This window comes from Ambystoma mexicanum, chromosome 4q, assembly GCF_040938575.1.
Source record: "Ambystoma mexicanum isolate Mex_15411 chromosome 4q, UKY_AmexF1_1, whole genome shotgun sequence".
In the NCBI taxonomy this organism is placed as follows: Eukaryota; Metazoa; Chordata; class Amphibia; order Caudata; family Ambystomatidae; genus Ambystoma; species Ambystoma mexicanum.
In genome coordinates this window covers 1266759378-1266784407 of record NC_090928.1, presented here as the reverse complement: position 1 = coordinate 1266784407, position 25030 = coordinate 1266759378, and the positions used below count along the sequence as shown (strand labels likewise).

The following is a 25030-nucleotide window of genomic DNA, read 5'->3' as shown; positions in this document are numbered from 1 at the left end:
TGCAAATTTTAATGGGACTTGAATGTTGTTCTTACGAAGCTCAAGGGGGGCCCCCTTTAAGCCTAGCCAGTCTTAAACATCATACTTATAAGACTGATTTTCTGGTCGCCATCACAGCTGTAAGGAGGGTGAGTGGAACTACAAGCTCTCTCAGTTCAGGATCCATTTGTAATAGTTCACAAGTACATAGTAGTATTACGTGCACATCCACGTTTTTCTCCTAAATTTATTTAAAAGTTCCATGTTAACCAGTTGTTAGGCAGAATCCTGTGCAGTGGCCTTAGGGACCACTACACACGATTAAGACTACAGGTGGCAATACAAGTTTTACCTTTGGTACAAGCCTGTACTACTATGTCAGAGTGGTAGCAGTGGCGGAGCAGCCAGGCTTATCTCAAGAGTATATGAGCAGTAGCAGATATTACCCAAAGGGACCACAATTACTGTGACTCAAGCACACACTGACTCAAGGTTTCAGGTAGAAAAATATAAGTACATTTATTTTTAAACCATTTGTTACAAACACAACACTTTATTAAACTTAAATAAAAACCACACGTTAAATATACTACAACTAATAAATTCACTTTGTACAGGAAGTCTCAAGGTAAGTACCCTGTGTTTGAATGAACCGGTGTTACGAGCAGAACATGTTACCGCGAATACGATTGCGATCACTTTTTGACAGTTTGGTCTACTAAATAAGCGCGTATCCGTGACATGAAATCCTACCGGGGCAAAACACACCTAGCACCTGAGATACCCAGAGGGAGTTGGAGGCAAAAATCACAGGCAATATTTTGGTTAGGCAGGCAGAATCAAGAAACACTCAGACAGGAGTTCAAAAGTCAAAGGGCCGGAGCCAGGGTCGAACGACACCGGGGCCTGTTGCCGAAGATCACACAGTCAGACAGTTCACGATTCAACGTAGCCAAAAAGTACTTCGATATTGTCAATGTTCGGAAGCAAAAGTTATAAGAAGGAGGGGAAGACAAGGGCAAGCCTTGGAAATGAAGAAAAGGGGTTCAACCAGTTTCCTCAAGTAGAACACAGTACCTTGTTCCAATGCTGCAGCTGGTGCCCTGGCAGTTGTTCCTGTTGGTTTCCCGCAGACCCACGATTCCTGGAGCTTTGTTGTGAAGGACGACGTCTGAAGGGGGTCTGCACCACACAGGGATGAAGCCGGCAGCAGTGACGAGGAATAAAAGGTGTGCTCCTTAAAAACAGGAGAGGCTCTTCAGATGGCTATCCGGACCACTACAGCAGCGTGCAGCGATTTCGACCAAGGACGAGGTTCCTCTGGCTGTAGAAGATGAGCTGGTTATCCCCACCAAGCTCAAGGGAAGAAGACTCCGGACTGGATCTTCTGAGTCGTTGAAGGGAAGATAGCTCAGGACTGCAGCAGGGCTTCACCGGGACGGGGTAGTTGCAGCAGCCGTCGTTCTCTCCGCTTCTCTTTGGTTCCTTGTAGTTCCAGTGGTGACTCTGTGACTTCTAGCCCAAGAGACCTGCCTTTTATGCGAAAAACCCCCATTCACACAGCCTGGCTGTCAATCCCCCAGCAGGGGGGTTGTCCAGCCCGGACAACTACCCTGGCCAATCATGACAAAGTGCGACTTGGGTTTCCTTGGAAACCCTTTGCAGAGGGTGACTACACCCCTCCCTCACATTCAGCCCACCTAGACACCCAGGCGCCTTGAGGAGGGCTTCTGAGCACAATCCCGCCAAAAGACAGTGAACAAAGAAGACGAACCTAGTTTGCCGCGCAAAGTAAAACACAAGAAGGACTTTAACAAAAAGAAATGGCGAATAAACCCAACCGGAGCCAAAGAAAGACTATTTGGTCAAGCGGGTTTATGTTCGAGGCTAATGTAATAGCCAAGAACAGTACCACGTTTATCTAATATAATTGGGGTAGAAAAGTTAGGGTAGATACCACTACCACCAGCCAAGTCTACATGTTAAAAGAGCGAAACAATGCTCTAAGAGGTACAGATAAAAAAGGATACGAATTAACCCTTTCCAGTACTCCATGGAAGATGGGGTTACTGGATCTGTGGTAGATTGACTAAGTAAAGTTAATGGCAACTTTACCCTTTTCTGGAGGACGGTAGTCGCCTCAGAAATGGAGTCGAGGGAATTCTCAAAGTCAACCCTGTGCCACGGCACTGAAGGTGCTGTGTGACACACAAAAAGAACGGGGCTACTGGAGTGCTTCAGAGTCAACAATCACAAAAACAGGTAGAAACACATAGCAAAACACAGGTAAGAGTGGGGGAAAAGCTCTCACTCTTATCAAGTGGAAAAAAATAAACTCCAGAAGTCCAGCAAAGCTGCTGGGGGACTCACTAGGTGAGGGAAATTAGCCATAAACTAGAATTCTCCCTAACACCAGCCGATCGAATTTCCTGCTTCCGTTCGAAACACAACTAATTCAGCAGAAAAGAGCCTCCATACACTCGATGTCAGAAGGGCTGTCGTGTATTGCATACAAAAGACAACGCCGCCAAGAAAAACAAACCATTTCTTTGTGTCTGTAGCCACAGGAAGAAAAGGAGACCCTGTTTCTAAGTCGGCTATTTCAAAATGACAATGCATCCAATGTTGCTATTAGTTAGCCAAGAGAGCCTTACCTTTTACACCGAAAGCACACTCAACTTTGGGCACAGGTGCTACTCTACCCTTTATTGCAAATGTACCTTTCGTTTCCATTTGCAAAGCTGCTACTTGTAGTTCTGTTCACACCTTCACACAGCAAAACTGCTTAGATACATTCACAAGGTGACACACAGGTGGGTCATGCTGTGTTAAAACATCTTTTTCTCGCTGTACCTTTTAACAACGCACCACCTTCTCCAAGTACTGTTCCCTAGTCTATGCAAAGCATGTAACTCTAAGCAATTCACAAGCCCCAGAATGCATACATTACTTACCATAATCTTATGTCTGAGGCTTGGCTCTGCTTATCATCTGTGCACCCACCTTTCCTCCCCTCTTGGAGTTGAAGGCACATAGACATCTAACACCTTTCTTTACTTCCTGCACTCCAGCATACAATAAATGCTCCCTCATATCAGGAAACAGATGGACCTCGACGGGTGAAGGACCATTGGTACAGTACACGTCGCACTAGAGATAGTATTACAGACATGTCCAGTCGGCGTCTCTTTTCGAACTTCGAAAACAAACTGCACAATAATTTGCACCTATCACTAGCTGTCGGCCTATGCAGAGCATGTGAATCTAAGCAGATGCAAGCGTCAGAAATACATTTGCGGTAAGTAATTTATGCCATTATATATCTTGGGGCTTGATGCAGATTCAGCTTCCAAACAAGCACACTGCACTATTAAAACATTTGACGGCCACCCAATCAGGAGTTGGAACCATATTCAAACCTTCCCGGGGAAACCGGATTTGGATTGTTGCGACACACTGGACTATTTAATCCACTTTGCCATTTCATTGAGGATGTGCAGAGATAAAAGCCTCATCACTTAATATCTACCACAGCCTCCTAAAGTTTTACAGTATGACTCACTGTTGCCACCATCCAGTGAGTACACAGGAGGAGGAGCCAGGCTGGTGTACTTGCTCAGGAAATGCACACCCTGACCTGGGAGCCCTTCGATACTCATAGCACACACACAAACAGTTACATACCATGTGGTGACCTGTGTTAAGGAAATTTTAAGCATGTCCTCTGGTGAAGGCTTGTGAAGATCAACCTGTAATGTTAGGCAGGGTTTCCCATAAGTAAGTCCTAACTCTCTCAATGGTAAGCTATGACTCAGCACTCCACGTTCAATCTCGGGAGGGAAGAGGAGTGGTCATAAATTACAGCTTAGACAGTGCAAAATAATGGCGAACGTATACTCTATATAAAGAAAAGCATCACATGCACATTACGTAGAAGTCCTTTTAAAAATAAAAATAGTGTATATAAAAACATTGGTCGCCATAAAAAAATCAGTATTATCTATTTCTCATTTTGTTTGTGCATTTTTTATCAAATCGACCAATTTCATATAGATGAAATACATGTATGAGTGTGGGTGGTAGGGAAATGGTGGAGTGGCTTAGGAAGGGGTGCCATAAAAAACGTATCCTAGTCAACCAAAAGTAATGAAGACAAAGTAGTCTTTCAAAACACAAAACCTTAAGAAATGGTAAAAAATAAGCCGAATAGCTAAGTTCTGCACCGCCTCCAGACAAGATTTGCTATTCAGAAATCCTTGCCAAGAGGACACTGGCATTGCCCATTTTAGAGTTTGCAAAAGCCCCCACAACAGCAGAATGGTGGCTTTATGGGATAAAAGGAAGTGCCTGGTGCAGAAGTCACAACCTGAAAAAGGCAGTCTTTACAGTCTTGTGCATTTGCTGGTCACTGCTCCCATCTGATTCAAATACAGTCAAATAAATTCCCATGCACTTGTGCGATCTCAATGTCCCCTGGCCTAGTAAGATTGTTGTCTCGGTCTTCCCTCTGTTCTCCCTCCCTTGCCTCGTCGGGCCTTGGAACACTTGTGTATAAGCGCGTTATAAATGACATATCATATATCAGCCTAGGTGTTTAACCTTTCTAAGCTTAAGTACTGGAGATGCGGTCCTGAAAGCGCTGCATCAGTTTTTGAGGCGTTGAACTGCAGCCCATTTCGGACCATCCAGTCACTTAATTTAGGCAACAAGAAATATTTGAGAAATCTTCAGAAAGGCCAGAGATTCTAAGATAAATCTGTGTATCATATGCATAAGAGTGGTATTTGATGTAAAATGTGCAAAAAATACACATCAAGACTTTCACAGAATATGTTAAACAAGCGATCTGCAGTACTGCCTCATTGCAATCTACCCTCCAAAAAAAGAGTGGAAGCACCTAAGAACTGGGACAAAGATACCAGCACTGGCTTCAAGCCGGACAAGGAGGATATGATGCACCTTGTTGCGGCCTCTAACAAATCCAGAAGTTACAATATTGTTGGCATTACTTAGGATGTCATTCCATATGATGACCAACATAGTTTCAGTACCATTTACACCTGGTCCAACGATTGGCAGGCCACCACCTTTTCCAAAATCTTGACCAGCTATGGAGAGGTAATTGTTCAAAACTCCAGGATCCAGGTAGGGCTTTATCAGCTGGGTAACTAAGGAAGTTTTGAAGGACCTGGGGGCTGTGGGAGTGGAAGGAACCTTGGGTCAGAGGTAGATTTATAAAGTTAGTAACAGGCATAACTTGTTCATTGGCATAGTGATGGGCCACAAGGGCAATGTGGTGATTTATTGGGTGTCATCCCTTCTCCCCAGGGGGGAGACCTTTCTCATGAGGCTAGGAAGGTGAGGCCACTTATTCCGTGTAGAGGAGGATTATTTATAGGAGAACCTCATGAGGTGGGTGATAGGCGGCACAACATCCGAACCCAAAGGTCCCGAAAATCTGTTTTACCACCTTTCCAACAAACCCCCTCTTGATAGCACTTTTATTTGTTAGTGTAACATTATGCCAGTTAATGCTACTGAGACGGAAGAACATTGCTAACCATACAGATAGTATGATTGACTCAAGTACTAAAATGAAAAAGATCACCCAAAGCTGAAGATCACCAGCACGGCCAGTACTGAGATGAGGTGGCCCCCAGGAGCCATGAAGAATGGCACAGAGAAGGTACAGCAACGGCATAGACACCCACGGAGGAGTTGTGAGAAACACATAAAAACTAACAAAGGACATTGAGAAGCAGAACAGCATACCAGCACAAATGGACTCTGTCATTTCATCGACAGTTGTTATTTCCATAGTTATTTCACTATTGTTGACCCCCCCTCCGACCCCTTGTATGCACTTTCCCACGTCCCCCTATATTTTCCAATGTTTTATTTTCGCTAAACAATATTTGTTAAAAACCCATCGGAAAAAAGACGATGAAAAGGACGTTGTACCCACACGATAGTCCATCCTGGGAAGTTCAAAGGCGACATAGAGGACCCGGTGGGAAAGCCAGTAGCAGTCTGTTCCCAAAAGCAAGAGGCTAATGATGGGAGTCCTTTTCCTGGTGGTGTGAAGTCGGTCAAGGATGTGACTGGAGCCTGGAAGACGGTGGCGCGACCTCTGGGAGGTGGACAGTCTGGTCCTGTAACAGTGACTACAGTGTCAGTGAAGAGACCAGAAAGAAGGTACGCAGAGTGAGAGCAGCAGAAGGCAGAGACGTCCGTGCAGTCCGGCGAGAAGATGCAAGTACCCAGGGAGAACCCGCCAGGACTCCCAGAGCCAACAAAGGTAACGGGCATATCACGGGGACCGGTAGGGGTTTGGAGGAGTGGGTGAGAGATAAACTGCAAGGGAGTAACAATAAAAGCTATCTTCCTCGTTGCATTACTTGGGAAGAGAGTCAGCTAAGTAGGCCGTTGAGTAGGGAAGAGAACCAAGGGTCTGGGTCCCGAACCAAGGTGTAGTCTATATTAATGAGTCATCGTTCTCATGGCAGTACTTGACAGGGTAGTGAAGCAAGTGGGCCTAATAAAAGAAGAATAGAAACCAAGGCCTGGGACCTGCACCAAAGTCACGTATATCATCAAACAAGTCATCGTCCTCGTGCCAGTACTTGACAGGAGAGGTGAACCAAGTGGGCCCAGTAATAAACGGGGAGCTAACAGGGCCTGTGACCCAAATAAGTACAAGGTGAATATCGGAGTGGTAAAGAGAAAACCTCTGACAGGAGAGCCTGGGTCTTTTGTGAAAGTTACCCAAGAACACGGGGGAGGGAGCCATTTACCCGGGCACGTTTGGTACCTTGTTGATACTGACATCCAGGTGAAAGGAGTCGTTCCCCCTGGAACCAGCTTGAACATCACCAGAGAAGGCAGGTGAAGGGAGTCATTCTCCCTGGTAATGTTTGTAGCGCTGATGAGACTTTCATTTTGGACCCCAGGAGAAGCGAATCATTCTCCTGGTGAGAGAACTTGACTTTTGGTTAAGACTCTTTAGTTGTAGTTTATGGGACAGAAGTAGGGTTTTGACAGTGGTTTTTCAGTTTACGTACATTCTGACAGATCCTTTATTCTTTAGTTTGATGTTAGGGATAGCTAGTTGTTTGATTTCAATAAAAGTCTTTATTAACCATTATGACACCACGTGGTCAGTTGCCTTCTTCTGCACAATTACAGCAGGTAGAGCATCAATCTTCAGAGTGGGTATAATCCCAATATCATAAGAATTATGAATGTGGTTGCTAAGTAGGAACAAGTCATGGAAATCATTAATCCGTGATTGAGATCGACTGTGGGGGTTGATAAAAGAAAAAGAAATAGAAAATGGAAAACAACTTCGGGTTTATTGATGGCTTGGACATATGACCCTAAAGACAATATTTGGCAAGGAAAATTGCTTTTCTATACACTGCTAAAGCTATTTTAGTTGATTCGCGAGAGGCGCGGACATATAATTTCACACTGCCATTCTTTTTCTTTTGATATTTCTTTTTTTCAATACTTTGAGGGAAGATGAATACCAATGCTTTGGGTGCTTATGCGCGAGCGTGGTATCGTACGGAGCAAACAGAATACACACTTTCTGCTCAAGATGCTGATGACAAGGAAAGAAAGTTCCTGGAGGGGGAATTGTGTATCCCTTTTTCCGTTGATAATGAGATTGAGAAAGCACAGCTTTTGAAAGGAAAAACAGTTGAACAAAAATAGTATTAAGAAATGTAACGCTGATCAATCTAGCCACAATAAAGCAAATGTTTACATACAATCCACCAAATACTCAGTGGTAGTGTGACTGAGCAGCAAGGCTTAGCCTAAGGAAGGTAGGAGGCTGGTGTAAAGTAGACTTATCGTACAGAGAGGTTGTGAACAGATAAATTGCACACACATGCATTCTATTTATTGTTAAACTACTTTGGATCCAATAAGCAACTAGCTACTACAAGGTAAGTAAACCATATACAGATATACACATCACAGTTTTGAAGTCCAGTCGGAAAACCTGCCAACGTAAAATCAAAAACCGTATCTAGCAATAAAGTGTTAAATGAGTGTGTTGGGGGAGTGATTGTGGTGTTAGAACGTATTGAGCCTTATAAAATTTATATGTGATATCAAAACATAAAAAGCATTCCAACCCAATCCTAGGAACAATTGTTCAACAAACGTTTCAATCAAGTAACCAGTTTTGGATACTGAGTGGAAGTTCAAAAGTTAACCGAATGGATTCAGTGGGGCTTAATCCAGTAAGCCAGTGCGTTTAAATATTGACAGACTGTGAGAGAGCACTTACAGGGGTTGTGCTGAGCAGACAAAAAGCTACCAATCCCAAGTGTCTAGGGAACCCCCAGACGGATTTTCTATGCCCAGCTTCTACCACCAAAGGCTTGGCAAGAAATGCTGCAGTGTAGGACTTTACGCCCTCTTGGATTCAATAGATACTGGGTGGGGCAAGAAAAGGGGCATGTAGCCCAGCTCATCGAACCCCGACCAAGAAGCCCAATGGTCTTGGATACATCTAGGCCATTTGAGGTGGCTGCCCTCACTGTTTGTGACATTCAGGCTCCAGGGGTTGCTGGTATAGCAGTGGCTTTGAAAGCTGAGACTGACGAGTTGGCGCTTGAGGTCTCAGACTGTGACTTCAAGGTTAAGGATACCATCAGCCGGGACTACAAGGTTTCTGTGAAGGGTCTCTGCTTCAGTACCCATGCTGAAAATGGGTCTTGCAGATGCAGCAGGCAAGAGAAGCCGTCTTGGTGACGCATGGCCCTTTTTTGCTGCAGCCAAGCCCCTTTTCTAGTGGAAAGAACCAGCTGTAGGGCCCCCAAGTTCATGCCCCTCTGTAAAGTCACCCAGCAAGTAGCACAGCAGGACAGGGTGCCCCTGCCACCCTCACATCCCAGGGTAGTGCACCAGAGCTATGAACCCATGCCTTCTATGAGGTTGAATCGATAGCCAACAAGTTGCCGGACAGTGAACTGGTTGAGTCCACTAGTTCACCCGTTGGTGACGTCATGCTGGCGTCCCCTGTCTGTAGAAAAGAGGGCTTTACTGTCTGGCAGTTGATTTTGGCAGTACTTGTTGCAGAAAAAGCTTTCTGACATCCTTCTGTGGCCCCTCATGTTTTGGATTCAAAGTTCAAGTGTTCGACCTGCTGTGAATGGCTCCAGATTCCCTCCTGATGTATAGAAACGTAGGCTGGGGGGAACCCAGCCCCTTCCTTTCCGACCTACAACATTTAAACTCTGGAGTGTCTACCCAGTTTTGGATGGTCAGATTGGCCATAGTCCTGCCATCACTATGGTTTAAATGTGTATTGGAGTATCTAGATCTCTCTGCCAAGTCCAAACTAGTTGCGTGTACGCAAAGGACTCTTCCCGACATGTTCTGGCCTAAGGCAGCAAAGTGTGACCAGATATACGGCCAATTCCTGCACCTGCCCATGAGTAGATGGCCGACAAAGGATGTGAACCTAAAAGACCAGGCATATGATATGATATGATATATGATATGGCATTTATAACTCGCCTATACACAAGTGTTTCAAAGCGCGACGAGGCAATGGAGGGGAAATGGAAGGAAGACAGACAACGATCCTACTAGGCCAGGTGCCATTGAGATCGCGCAAGTGCAGGGGAGAAACATAAACATCGAAACTAGACATTTGGCCACCATTCTGTAAAAGAGGTACCTACTGTAATAATAAAGGACACAATAATAATAAAGGATGAAAGAACCCAAAGAGAGATCCAGTGATACGTTCAACCAGAGGGCAAAAATTAAAATTGCGAGCTGCTAGCCAACCATACAAAATTGACTTGCCACCTCAATTCTATACATACACACAGCACACCATTTCGTGCCTGTCAAGAGCCCATTACTGCTACCCAATTGCTAGTGGCGAGTGCACATTCCACCCTGTGTTTAGTGAAAAGAGAGACCTTTGGAAGGAGAGTAACAGACATCACAACATCCCCTTGCAACGAATGTTGCAGTTAATAGGACTTGGAGAAAGACGGTAAGCGAACCACACAAAAAGAACCAGTGAAGGACTGGAAGTTTGCAGACCTGGATGAGACGGGTTGAGACTGTTGGAAGAGTTGGTGGAAAAACAGGAGTCACAGGTAAAGAAGTCTGTTCAAGTATTGGGATTTAGGTCTGGTTTTGGTTCTGGTTCATGTAGTAGTGTCTGAGACACTGGAGATGGCTGGGTGAAGAAACCACACCTGGCTATATTGGGAGACCCGTTCAAGACAACAGATTTGAACATTGTGGAATTAGCAGTGAGGGAATACAATGATGACCCTTTCAGTAAGGTCAGCAGGTGGTCCAGTGGGGACTTTAGTATGCAGTATAGGATACAGGTTGTCTTCTGAGGAACGATGGTTGCAGAGTTTCAAGCCGAGGAAGGAGCAGACATTTCTGAGTAGTAGCAACAATGCCAGTGTGGCTCCAACGGGGACTCACTTCTGTTCTGCTGGTCTCATGGTCCAGGAGTTTCTAAGGGACTACACACGGCTGCATTGTCAAAGAATGCAGCCATTTTCCCAAATCCGCTGGAGACAGTGTGAGAAACCAATTACCGCAGACAGAGAGGCCGAGCGTCACCCTTAGGAGATGCAGGATGTAGAAGTGCAATGGTATGGTAAGTTATTGTTGATTTATACCACGCACCACTACCACCCAAGGGCAGTACCTAGGCACTCGCAGTGAGGATCTTCAGTGACTTCTCATCTTCTCCAGTCCCTTAATTCTGGGCAGGGACTGCTGAAGAGCTCAGGGTTCCAACAGATCAACACACAGAGGGCCGAGATCTAGCCCAGTCCATCCACCAACCTCTGTGCATCATTCAATGTTGGCAGCTTTTATGATGGGTTTATGAAATCAGCCTTGGGAGACAACCCTGTTATTATGAACAGGGGGAACACTGAGAGGTTAGTCAAATGCTATCAAGGTGACATAGCAGAATGGCAAGGCCTAGTCTCAGTAAGGGTGTGAGAGCGGTCTAGGGTGACAATAAGTCCAAATGGAGCAACCCCAGTAATTCCAGTTAGACAGACAGCCAAGTATACATCTTTTGTAGGCCTTTAGTTAAGTACTAAGCAGATTAACAATTCTAGGTAAATATTGTCACAAAACCCTTATAAAACAGATATTATACATTGACATTTGTCAGAGTTGGACTCCCATTTGATTCAATGACCAGTGAAACACTGTTAAGTACTCTTCAGAATAATCGGAGAACATCTCAATGTGAAGGCACTGTGGGATTTCCCTACCTAAACAAACTAAGGATAGTCTGAGTCAGTAGTTTCAACTTAAATGTCAGTCTGTGTCCAAACCTATACTTGCCCTCACAACTAAAGTTAAACAATGTGTAGGGATGTCAGCAACAAAAGGAATAGTGTTACTAATAAAGTTCTAAGCTTCTTCCAGCTCTTGGCTTATTTTTCAGCTCCCCTTCCCCATGTTCAAAGATGCTCTCGAAAGTCTTTCCCCAAGAAGACAACATAGTTCCAAAAAGGGCCTCAGGGTTCCCTTCACCAAGGCGACAGCACACTTCACAATGTCTTTGGTTTTCCTTCAGTGAGACATTCGCTCTTCCACCTTGTAAACTCACAATCAGTTCAAGTCTTAGTTTTCAAAACCATTTCCAGGTCAACTTTATAATCCTTCAGGTTCAGTAGATGGAGATTGTTATATTTCACATTCACTTAAGCAATCTTATTCACAAGTAGAGATTCTTTATTTTTACAGCCCTTGGCTTTTCCACAGAGGGTATCCTCAGTCTAGGTGCAGTTGTTGGACCACATGGTCCACCCATTACAGGACACGCAACCGGTAACCCTAGGCTTCTTGCCCACACAGGTTTATCTTTCCATACACCTATGCGTTGGTTTGCATTCACTCTGGATCCTCATGCCCAGTCTGTTGGCTTTGCAACAATGTGTTCTTCCACACAACTTACTCTAGTGCTCACTCTGTTCCACCAGCTTGCTTTCACAATCTTCATAAGTCCTCATCACTTGCTTTTCAATTTAGCCATAAAGTTTCATAAGTGCTCATCACTTGCTTTTCACTTTATTATTAAAGATTCCTTCTTTTCCTTGAAGTGTTAATTACATGTGTTTCACACATGCTTTCATTTCATTCATATGCTTTTCAAAGCTTTTCTTTAGTTCAGTATTTAATAATGCTTGATTTTCTATTCACGTTCCTTTTCTTATAGTTCAGGGTTTGCTCATGGTGCTCAAAAACCCCTCACTCTGGGTTCACGATTACTTGCACATCACCATATGCCCCAGCTGTAGCCCCAGGAGCGCCACGGTACAAGTGTTTCCCTTCAATGCACTTTCTGGTCCTTGGCGGCTCCTCCAGCCGTCCTCTCTCTTAGTTTGCCATTGGTCAGCTCCATGCACACTTCTCTGGAGCTCTGCGAGCAGCACTTGCCTTCTGCCAATCTCGCTGGGGGTCACCGGTAGCTCTGCTCCTCACTCGCGGATGCTACTGGTGGCCTGAAGCACTTGGGGATCTTCCGTGCCCCACAGCTCTGACTGTGGGTTCCCAGCAGAGGAAATCATGGCAGCTTCGACCCTCTCACAACCCGCTCAGGTCCTGGTGTCAGTCTCTCCCCTGCAATAGCCGGTGGCATAGCCTCCAGGTAGCACTCTCCTCGGCAGCTCTCTTCTGGGCAGGAATTCTCCCCTCTCAGGCTCGTCTCCTTCAGCTCGGCTTCTCGCCTGCTGGTCTCTTTGCTGGCTGATGTCGCCACCTTTTATGCACTTGTGACCTGTTAACAGGTTACAGGTGCGAGCCCTTCAGCTGAATTGCCTGACCACAATTACTTGGGTTCTCTGGACATGCCTAACCCTTCCAATAATTTCCAGGCCTCTTCCTCGTCACAATACTAGAGTGGTGTAACTTGAGTGTTACTGTGTACAACTCTTAGTCACCTCTTCCTCGTACCAGTAGTAGAGTGGTGTGACTTAGGGCAAATAAGAGGGAATAATTGGCAACAACCTGTGAAGGTACGGGGAGGGTAAGGTTTATTATTATAAGGAAAAGGGGGATACCATGCCTTACCTGAAGACCTCCTCTCCCCACTCTCCAGGATCCCTCCGCCCAGGTGATTATCCCTCTCATATCCACCCCCAAGGTTGGCATCCAAGAGTAATTGCCTTTCCCTGGCCACCTGAGAGGATGATCCAGGGGGAGTAGAAGTGAGGATGCCCTCTGGTCCCTCACATCACCTACTCATAAAGTCCAACCCTAAGATGGTCTGGGGCCTTGTACCCACAAGTCACCAGTTCTAAAGTATTCACTCTTTGTCAGTTTATGTAGCGAATTCCTATGCCAGTGGTTATCATTAATAAAGAGTCATAAAAAGTAACATAAAGTTCAGATCAGGACTCCACTCAATCCCTACACACTGGGATAGGCATAGGGAGGTATCCTTAACCCAGGCACCACCAAAGGTCAGGTCAAACTGAATTGGTTTCAGGACTTTACACCCTTGTTACCCTATGGAAGACAGGAAGGGGGGCAACAGCAGATGCGTAGACTTTACACCCCTCGTTCTCCGGATACCACTTGTGGATGTTCCAGACATAGTTGTAGGAACATTCTTCTGCCTTGGCTCGTTTCTTGAGCGTCGTCTAGACAGAAGAGATACTTTTTCTCACAGGATTCAGTTTAGGTCAGTGGCAGTGCTTGGGAATCGGTTTCAGATGGCTTCCAGTTGAAGACCCAAACGAAGACATGTGAAGACATCTGTGGGACGAACACCGTGGGATAGACGCCATGGGACACCTCAAGGACACAAAGACCAGATTCAACAAAGGTCACCACGGTCAGGTGGCCATAGGAGTTCTTCCAGCGGCAAACACAGGAACAGGTCCTGCATAGCTTGCCTTAGAGTGAGACGGCTGTAAATGGAGGAGCAAGTGGCTTGTCGCACAAGCTGAAGATCTGCAAAGTTCCAAGGCTCTGCTCGGAACAGCGACTCCTGCAGCGAGGTAGCCCTGAAAAGCGCTGGTCGGTCCACCGGTTGGTCCAGGGGCGTCTTCGAAGGCTCAGCAGGCATGGATCCTACTAAGGCCTTCATAAGATTAGGACACAGCATCAGGGCTGCACCGGGGCAAGACTAGAGTCGATGCTGTTCAGCTGCAGGAGTCGTCCCTGTGTCTTCAGCAGGCTGCTCTTCTCGTAGAAGGCTTGGTTCCAGCGATGTTCTGTCAAATAGCTGCAGGAGCCCTCCTTTTGTCCAAGATTCAGGCTGAGATCAAGCCCATTAATGGTAAGGATCTCCAACATTCAAGCAGCCAGTGGCTATCCAGTCATGGATAGCCCCTGGTAACCACATCTGCCCCCAACAGATGTTCAGTCACCAGAGATGTGGATTGGGACTAGATAGTCCCAGCCCCTTTCACTGCGCCATACACACTCACTACACCCCTTTGCCCACGAAAGCCACATCTTTCCCCAGGAAAGGATTCCCCTGTTTGGGCATTCCCTGAATTAAAAAGGACAAAGAACAGTATGGCCACAGAAAAGGCAAAATAACTCGTGCGGCGGCTATCGTGTGGTTTAGCCATCTTTTAGTAGCCATTTGTGGTAAATGCAAAAAAGCAGGAGTTAAATGTCGTACAAATTTGTAAAAATATCACAGCTGCCACCAGCTTGTTTTTAGGCACATTGTAAAAGTAACCAAAAAGCCATTATATGAAAAGATATAAGGATATAAAGTATCCTAACTGCACTTCATGGTAGAGTGTGTGCAATTGTAACAGTATAGGAATTCACAAATAGAGACCTAGTTTCTCAGGACTGACACTCTTGGGGATGTTTCTATGTGATTAATGCGAAAGACAAAAATGTTGCTTTTTGTTCTTTAGTGGCATTTCAACACAATTATATGCAGGCTGGAGACCACACGCCACAGTACTCCCCCTACATTATTTATTACCCTAACCCCCCCCCCCAATATGTAATTACGTTGGAATGCGCAGTTAAAAATTCAGTATTTTTGTCTTCTGTATTTTGTGCCACGCAGCAATGGGGTGATACCCTTGGGGACTAGTCAGTTTCTCCATAAGAATGAGAAAAACAGGCTAGGGACGTATAGAAGGTTTTCCTTAGATCCAAAAAGTCTGGACCGGTTTCAAAAGGAATTGGGGAGCAGGGGTCCCATAGGAATCTCTGGATGCAACGTTGCAAAAGGAACATCTTTCCTCACAGCAGCCATGCAGTCTGTGATGGCCAGCCAAATTCCACTTTCCCTGACACACATACACACTGTGAAATGGATTGAGGTCTCTATGATACCCTCATCCAACCGAAACAGCATTATGTTCAACCAGGGAAGTGTTTGTGAGCTGTAAGTGTTGAGATGGATTTCCAAAATCAACCCTGGTGTGGAATTTGGGAGACCACCCTATTATGATCAAGAGGGAGACACCAAGGACAAGCCAAACCCAATCAATGTAAGGCAGCAGAGCGGCAAGGCTTAGTCCCCAGAGTTCTGTGAGTCTTCTAAACTACAATGAGTCCACACAGAGGAACACCAATAATTCAACCTGGACCGGTTTAATAAATACAAGGATTATTTGGGTATTAAAATGCACACTAAGCAGTGTGATGAATCCAGGGAATTCATCCCTTCTTCTCAAGGGAAGCCACAGAATTTAGGAGGCGAGCCCGCTATGCAGTGCCATCCCAAAGGGACAGGGCAACCCGGATCCCACTGGGGCTTGCCCCATTCATCCCTGTGGGGACAAAGAATGACCAAGTAAGGATTCCATACCACATGCCTTTACTAAATTCACAGTGTTTGTTGATTACACAGGGGTTGAACAGGGTAATCATATACAGGGCCTCTTGACATTGAATAGATTGGTTTCTAACCCGCATTTGTCACCGCGTTCTTGTGAAGATCAGAACCAATGACCTGTTCCCTTTCCTTCCTGGGAGGAACTCAAATACACCTGAAGGCCAGCAGCATGAAAGAGGCAGCTACAGCATGAGAAACGCTGGCTTCCGTGACTGCACAGATGAGGGAGTCCCTCCTTCACGGGAAGAAGCAGAACGAAGAACCATGTTGTTAACATGGTGGGTGAAGAGTTTGGAAAGCCTGCGGAATGCTGTCGCTTGGTGTAAGGTGTGCAGAGCCCAGAACCGCTGAAGGGGGAAGAAGCAAATCAAAACCAGGAACAGCGGGGTGACGTCCCACCAAAGCAACAACCAGAGTCCGCTTGTCCCAAAAGAGAGAAGCCACAAAGAGAAACAAGACCTTGCAGACTGAAGCCAGGACTGAGATGTGGAACCGCGCCAGCCAGAGACACTGAAGCCCTGGATAGATCCTGCCACTGGGAGACTGGTACGCAACCTCATACCAAGAGCGGGCAGAGGGCGGTGAGGACCCAGCACAGCCCATACTGGCTAGGAATTGTATACCCCACGAGGGGGTCAACTGGCTGAGAAAGTCACAAACCCACACAGGCCTGTGAGACCAATACATCACACTAAGGGGTGAAGAAACTGAGAAAAGGAATGTTGAGCAAGCCACAATCCCTTGCAGAGCTGCAAAACCAAACATCCCACGAAGGAATAAAGACACCAAGAAAAGGAAGACTTAGCCCAGGCCAAACATCAGAGGAGTACACCCGAGAAGCGGTGAGCAAAGCAACTATCGCAGTAGGGCTGCACAGGTCTGTTGCCCACCTGGGGCTGAGAAACCAGTTACCACATGAGGGGGTGAGCGACGGGATAAAGCAACCAGGGCTGGCCAAGCCCATAGCCTACAGGTGGCTAAGAAGATGAACAATTCCGAAAGACCATTGAGTGAATCTTGTTGCTGTTGTGACTATCGAGCCATCCAGGCCCAGAGGGCATTTACCCAGGAGACATGAAAAATCAAAGACTGTTTGGGCTGGTTTGATGAGGACCTTGTTGCAACCAAAAAGGATAGCCGAGAGACCATTTTGATTTGGAACTTTGATACCTAACCTATACTGTAAAGATACTGGAAGAACTCTTTGGTGGGGGTCAGAAAACCAACCACCAATTATCAAAAACGTGAAGTAACCCTATCCAAAGCTCAAGCTTCGATTCTCTGTTCTTTTTATAGTGGTAAGGCAGATGGGTTAGAATAGATTTGGACAGAAGACCGTATTTATTTGCGAGACCTCCTGAAGAGGACCTGTTTGTTATTTTATCAATTAGGGATTCTGTAGTGAAGTAGGATCCATGGCCCCACATTGAAGTAACAATACTTATTGAGGTACAAGCTTCCTTGTATCAGCCTCCAGTACAGCCAGCATCCACAGGCAGACAAGCTCCTTACCAACTGACTCCCTAGAGTGCCGCCAGCTTCTCGTATGACTCTAAATTACACCCATGATATGATATGGCATGTATAACGTGCCTATACACAAGTGTTTCAAGGCACGAGGCATTGGGGGGGGGGCAGAGGGAAGACAGACAACGATCCTACTAGGCCAGGTGTCATTCAGATCGCGCAAGTGCATGGGAAGGGGGAGAGGGGAAAGTGCAGGGGGGGAAGGGGAGGGGACAGCGCAGTACATGGGAAGATAGAATAAATAACAATAGTACAATGCTAAGGTACGGCCAAGAAGGCAAGTGCAAGGATAAGTGCAGGTGTCAGGTGCTGGTAATGGGACTGTAGGGATACAGAAAAATAGTCCCCAAGTGCGGGGGTTGCCAGGAAGGCAGTGCAGGAGTGCGACTGGCGGAGGAGGGGACCTGGACCCAAGGTCAGAGGGTGGCCAGGTAAACCAGTGCAGTTTCAGTATCAGCCAGGAAATCAGCAGGGGAGAGGAGGAGAAAAAGCAGAGGCAGAGAGAAAGGTTTTGAGGTGCTTCCGGAACCGGAGGTGGTTCTCCTCAAGTTTTAGGGGGGGCAGGGAGGCTGTTACAGAGGGAGGCCCCACCCGAAGACAGAGATCTACCACCAACTCGTTGCTTGGAGAAGCGACTCACCCTGAGGGAGTTGGAGGCTGATGAGCAAAGAGCACCAGAAGGAAGATATTTAGGAAGAGAAAGTTGAAGGTATTGAGGCCCCAGGCCCCAGAATGCCTTGTGGACAATGCTGAGGGTTTTAAACGTAATCCTCGCAGCCACTGGGTGCCAGTGCAGAGATTTCAGTCCTGGAGATATATGATCCCTGGGCTTGAGGCCAAAGACGAGTCTCGCAGTCCAGTTCTGGATGAGTTGCAGAGGGCAGAGAGTAGAAACAGGCAGATTTAGAAAGAGGCTGTTGCAATAGTCCAGCCTAGAGAGAACCAGAGCTCTGGAGACAGTGAGCTTCTGGGGGAAGGAGAGGAAAGGAAGAATACCTCTGAGGAGGTGCAGCTGGTAGTGTGACTTCTTAGAGACGAGAGATGTGAGGAGAGAAGGAGGGTGTGGAGTCGAAGATGACCCAGAGGTTTTTAGCCTCACAGGTGGGAGCAGGGAGATGAACAAGAGAGGCCGGCCACTACTCGCCCTCCTCGTATATAACCGACCCCTTCGTAGAAATAAAATTAAAGGTTTTCTTAAATTTCTTTAAGAAAATCAATTTTTGAACCATGTCTCATATGTCTGACTTGCCATGACAGGTAAAGCCTCTAGTCAAACATTGTCACACACTTACTATAAAACAGGTCTATACATTCACGAGTTGGAGAAGAAAGAGCGCATATACTTCAATAAGCAGTGAAACAGAGGTAAGTACTTCTATGTATGAAATTCACCTTAGACACTTTTAGAATAACCACAGCATAACTCCTCTAACACTTAACGAGACCGGCCTTAGGATGGTTTAGGGCCTTGTTACCTAAAGTCATCAGTTCCAAAGTAATACGTCACAGGTAGGTTTATTAAGAGATTGGAAGATGCGTGGGGTTATAACCACAAAGTCAAAAAGGTAAGCAAAGATCAGGTAAGTAAACCTTCTCAATCCCAGTCCTTTGGATAGTCTTAGGAAGGGATTCTTGACCAGACCTCCACTGACCAAAATTAGGAAAGATTAGTTTACGGACATGACTTTAAGCCCATGTCATCCTTTGGAGAACATTGGAGGGGATAGAAACAGGTATGTAAACTTACTTTGACTCCGATTTCTCCAGAGACCACTGCTGAGGTTCCCTATACCATTGAGGGCAGTCTTCTGTGCTGGTTGGGGATTGCCCAAAGGCTGTGTGCGCAGAGGTGACTTTCGGATGCAGGATTTAGTTTCGATCGGTCGTGAACACACAAAGAAAAGATGCAGATTTCTGCAGTGCAGGCGAAATCGAGACGCATCTAAGATGTGAAGAAGACAAGACAAGATTACAACAGGAGGCATCACGGTCAGGCGGCAACAGGTGATCTCCCAGAGTCAGACAACGAAGCAGGTACTATATGGCTTCTGTTGATGCAAGAAGGCTGAAAATGCAAAAGCAGGCATCCTGTTATACAAATTGAAGATCCTACAAGCATGCACTCGGAACAGAGATGCCTGTTGAGATTGCCCAGGAGAGATTTGGTCAGTCCAGATACTGGTTGGACACCTCCAAATGCTCTAAAGGCACAGATCCTCGTGAGGAGGTCGAGACTGGTTATTCCCAGCGGTCCAGCGGTCGATGCATCAACAAGGGTCGTCTTGAAATCGGGCAGAGAGGAGCAATGTTTACCAGAAACTCACTGGAATTGGTGCTGGTCAGCTGTACGGGTCGTCCACAGTTCATCAACTGGCTGTACTACTTTGTAGAGGACTTGGCTCCAATGATGATCTGTCGAATGGCTGCAGGGGAATTTTTATCCAAAATTTGCACCCTGAGCTCGCCCAAGCCCACCAATGAGAAGAGTCTGCATGAAACAGGCAGTGGCTATTCAAACGTGGATATCCACTGGCCACAAGTACTGCCCAGCAACAGACATTCAGGCACCTAGATGTGTACTGTGACGAGCCAGTCCCAGTCCTCCCGGCTTTCCGGGGAAAACTATCCTAGGCACATTGTAAAAGTAACCAAAAAGCCATTATAGAAAATGGTATAAGCATGCAATGTTTCCTAACCACACTTCACTTTTAAGGCTATGAGTGCAATTGTAACAATACAAGAAATTCACAAAAAGAGACAGTCTTTCAGACTAATCAGTCTCCTCATACACATGTGCTAAAAGACAAGAGAAGCACAGTTAAAGGGTTTGCTTATCTCCAAAAAGTCAGGTTAGGAGTCTAAACAAATCAAAAAGGAGGGCTGTCCCATAGAAGTCTATGGCAGGAGGCAAAGCGAAAATGTTTCCTAACAGTTCGTTAGAGCTTGCATAGGCAAAATGGACAAAGTGGCTGTTCCTGTTGTAAAACACAAGAAGGGCATGGCATGGCATGGCTCAGTGACCGGACTTACAGCAAGTGGTTACCAATGTAGTAAAAGGATTTTCAAAGTATTGCAACCCAAATCAAAATCCAAAGCTGCCACCAGCCTGTGAGACAACACACTTTCTGGATAAGAAAACGCACCCGCTGAGGAAATGGGGTACTTCGAAAGTACCCCTGCCCAGGTAGCCTTATGGGCTACTAAGGGCAGAACCCTCAGTGTGTCCTTGGAAAAATTGGCAAAAAGAGGTTCAGAACTACTGAAGCCTCCAGAAAGACTAGGTGATTTCCAAGGTCAACCTGGGAAACCCAAAAAGAGGATTTCTGACTCAACAGTTGCCACTCTTACTCCTCATTGATGTGTCCACCACAACATGGTTTTTCTTACAGAGCCGTCTCCGCGCCACAGTCAAAGCTAAATTCTCGCACCACATCTGTAACTTCTGGACACCTCTGTTCCTTCTAGCAGTCTGATCTTCCTTTCAAGGGCCTCTTGTCAACAAACCTGGGTCAGGAACTCCTTTGGTGGGGGTTCCTTGTTGCCTTTTCTGCAGCTCCCCATGGACTTTAGTAATTTGTACTTACATTTCACCTCTGCCTTTTTGACTTTTTCCTGTTCATTCCAATAGTAAAACTATCTAAACTGTTAAGATTTCTGCTTACCTGTATACTTACCTTACTTGATTTCTTACATTGTTTGGGGGATTTTAGAGATACTTTACTGATTTTTATAGTTTCTTTCTATTTTTAAAGTACTTTAATTTGCAGATGGATTTTGATGCAGAACGGTACAAAAGAGGACTATTTTCAGTAATATACTGCATGGTCCTCCCCCTTTGAAAAGCTGTACTTTATTACCTGCTGTGTCACACTGTGTGTAAGTCCCAATTATCTCATACGAAACCCTGACGCCCACACCAGCAGATTTGTAAGACATCTTCCTAATAGTGGGTTATGGATGCTTGAAAAGTACCACGAGCTTGTTTGAAGGAGGCTAGTGATCTGGGGGCTTGACCACAGACGACAGGAGATGCCATTTGTCAAATGTCTGTAATGAAAATTCTGCAATATGTGCCTTCCACATACTATCAAGCACAGTTTACTGTGTCCAACATCTGACATATCGCAAAGTGGTGCACTTCATGAATACTACTTTTCTTTCTAGCCTGCCCTCTTTTGTCCTGTTTTTTCTGTTGTGTCGCTTTATATTTGGTATAGATTGTGCATTGTATTTCTACGTTTTATCTGCAAGTTTCCAACAGCATTGCTTACAATGGACCAATTAAAGGCGATGTTTGCATATGTTATGCCCTGAATGGGACTCTGCATACGGAACCACAAGTCAGTAACTGTGTGGGAATAGCTTAGCTAATTTATGCTTTCGATGGCCGCCTGTGCTCTTGAGATTGTCAATGTTGACATTTAGAGCATACTGATATTCACTTTGTGGAAAGTATCTTCCAGTTAAGAGAACCAACCCTACCGCTTGGTACTTCATCCCAGCAGCAGATGCAACATCCCACTGAACTATCCTACTATCTTGTCATTCATAAGATAAAAGCCTCTTCAGAGCAAATTGTGTTGTCTAATGGATTTATGCTAGTTGGCAAACTGTCCCATCACAGAGTTTGCAGAGCTCTTGCGAGCTTCAAGGCTAGTTCATCAGCACTCTTCTATGCTTTGCAAATGTCCACAATCATATCAATTCTAGTTGGGAACCTTCAGTCAGCAGACCAACCTGATCATAATTGTCCTATTGTATTTCAGATGCCACTGGATTGAGCCCCCTATGTTGGCTACTCAGTGAGTACCTTGAAAACTCAGAGACCTCTCGACATGCCAAAAGTCGAGCCACTATCTTCAACTCTCGTGTACGTAGACTGAGCCATCTCCTTGTGCACGTGGACACCAACAACCCGGAGACAGAAGAGCTTAAGCCACCAACGAAAGCTAGTAAGTTACATTCTCCTGTGACTGTGTGGTTGGGTGAGACCTGCAAGGGGCCACCTTAGGATTATGAAATGGTTCTCTGCATGCACGATTTGGATTTCATTATATAAACATTTGGCAGAGTTATTGTACTTTGTAGTGATGGGCCTTTCCATGGATACATTTGCAGTCTCCGTACTTGTGTATCATATAACAGATTGCAGTATAATATTTACATAAGATCCATTTATATTATTATTGCCAATAGCCTCATAATAAAAGCCATCTGATCCTAGATAGCACAGATGTTTTGAGATGATGCAATCGTTAATTTTAGTTACCAATGCAAGTCCTGAGCAGTGTTACATGTGGCCTCAAGAAAGCACCAGCTAGGCCGTCCCTACCTCTTTCTCTACCTAGTCTCCTGTGGACTTTTCCCTCACTAGTTTCTGTGTCCCTTAATCCCAAAATGGTCATTAAAGATCGGTAACCACTACAATCCACCAGCTGACTGCCTTTTGGCCATCACAACTAGCCAAACACCTTATCTAGTAGTTTCCCTCTGGGATTTTCTAAGTGGATCCTATCCAGGTTTCCCACAAGAATAACAATGGGACAGGTGCTTTCCAAATGCCCAGGTTCCACTTGCCCTTAGCTCTCACGCCCTCGTATTTCTCTCCTTCCTTCCTCCTACTTTCCTACCTGCTCTTCCTCCCACAGTCTTTTCTCTCCCTCCCATGTTCTCTCTTTCCTCTACTTCTTGTTTTAGCCTCTACTCTAGTCCGTACTGCTCCTGTACCCTCCCACTCCTCTCTCATCCCACTACCTTCTCCAACAGCCACCCTCTTTTCACTTTCCCAGTTCACCTTTCCCAATCACTATCAATCACACCACTGCCCTCTTGCCTTAATCTCTCACCTTACACGCACTCTAGTACCCAAGTACCACTATCTCACATCAACCAATACCTTACTTTGAACACGCTCTTTGTAATGTTCCTCCATTCTCCACCATAACTTCCTTCCTGCGCTTGGTCTCTTAATCCACTTTCTCCTCCCTTGACCTCACCCAAATAACTCTTACTGACTTGATCTTTCTGCTCCTTTTTACCCTCCCATTCACATTCCATTTGTTCTCCCCTGCAGCTTGTTCTTTGGGCCAGCTGCTAGCGTCCCGTTCTCCATTGGCCGGGTTACAGGCCTCAGAGGACCTGCAACTGGTTTTGGCCCCGCCCCCTTTTCATACACGAGTACGCCAGCGTTTGGTGATGGCAGCTTGCTAAAAACATAGTCAATTTCACGGTTCGAGTGGAGCGTCTGGATTGTTGGTTTGATAAGCATGCAGTTCTGCGTGTCGCTGCATGTGTTGATCTTCAGATTTGTGTCTTTACTGCTAGGAAGCCTTGTCTTGTACCTGTGCTTCTAGGGAAAAAGAGGAAGCACACTAGCCAGCACATAATAAGAGCAGTTAGAGTACAATTATAAGTAAAAATAGTTTAGCCAGGCAGAAGGAGGCAGGGACTGGACGCCCCCCAAGTTCTGGGGCAGGACTGGGTCTGGCAGGTACTCTGGTACTTCTGCCCCAGGTTGAGACGGGTCTCCATCCCCTCTAGACAGGGTTAGGTCCCTGAACCTGTCACAGTAAGCTATGTTGACATTTCGGAGGCTTTTAACATCAGAATGTTAGTGTGGCTGAAATGTTTTCACTGAACAGGATTGTAAAAATGCACTTTATTCTGCTACTGAAATGTTTTGCTGCTGATTGTGGTGATGAGGAATAATGGTCTTTCAAATGTGTGTGTTTTCTATAATGTCGAAGTATATTGTTCCAGTGTGTTCTTGAGACTCTTACTCCTACGCTCCTCCGCCCCCTTTTCCTGGTGTGTTCTGGGTCCCCACTGTCTTTATCGATCCAGTGCTGCTCTTCTATAATCTATCCCTTGCTTGTCTCAACCAACCTACAATTTTTGAGTGCCTGTACCACTTGTAATCAGATCAGTGCCTGGTCAACCTGACATCACTGTAGAGGAAATAAGTGCAATTTTTTTTACAGAGGTAGTTTTTACCAATTGCTTCTAAAAAACCAGATTACATGACCTGCAAAAGCATAGTGCCATAAGGAGGAGGTTGTGGCAGAGATGTAATGTAATAAAGATACTCCTGTGTCCCGTCCCCTTTCCTCCATCCTGTATGGGCATCCCTTGCGAGGGACGGGAATGCAACCTCTTTTCCACCAGAAAAATAAATTTCCCCTTTAAATTTACAGGTGCCTGGGGCACGGTCCCGGGAGTGCGGGCTCCTTTAACCCCGCGCCACAGCCCAGTTCCCTTTTCCGCGCCAATGGGAACGGACCGCTACCTCCAGCGCTCCTAGGTGAGGGCCTCAAGCCTCGTAATTCCACACGCTTTCCCCAAAGGCTTTTCTTTTTCTTTTGCAGATTTGGGAACACTGCCCACCGGTGCCCGTGTTTGTCCCCAGCGCATGCCGGCTTCGACAGGCTTAAGCAGGAGCCCGTTGTGCGACGGTTCCTCCCCCACAGCAGACGCACTCACTCTTTCTCCGGTGCCTTTCTCCGGTGCCTTGGTGAAGACCATGGATGGAACTGGTTGGAACTGGTTATCCGTGTGCAACGCTTTCACGCTTAAACACTGGCTCTCGCGCTGGATACTTTTGCACAGAACATCAAGGACTACATCCGGAGGAAGACAAAGAAGGTAGGTGCGTTATTTTCCAAAGAACCCCGCAGAGGCGACTCCTTCCGG

The 25030-nt window shown here is 45.9% G+C and overlaps 1 protein-coding gene across 3 annotated transcripts in view; it reads left to right on the top strand.

The window, feature by feature from the left end:
* The window catches only part of CUL9 (cullin 9), a 1917728-nt gene that overhangs the window by 926696 nt on the left and 966002 nt on the right, over window positions 1-25030 (top strand). For all 3 annotated transcript variants that reach the window (XM_069608881.1, XM_069608880.1, XM_069608879.1), the window contains exon 21: window positions 22108-22293. In XM_069608881.1, coding sequence (XP_069464982.1) covers window positions 22108-22293 — 186 coding nt within the window. The remainder of the gene's footprint in view (window positions 1-22107; window positions 22294-25030) is intronic.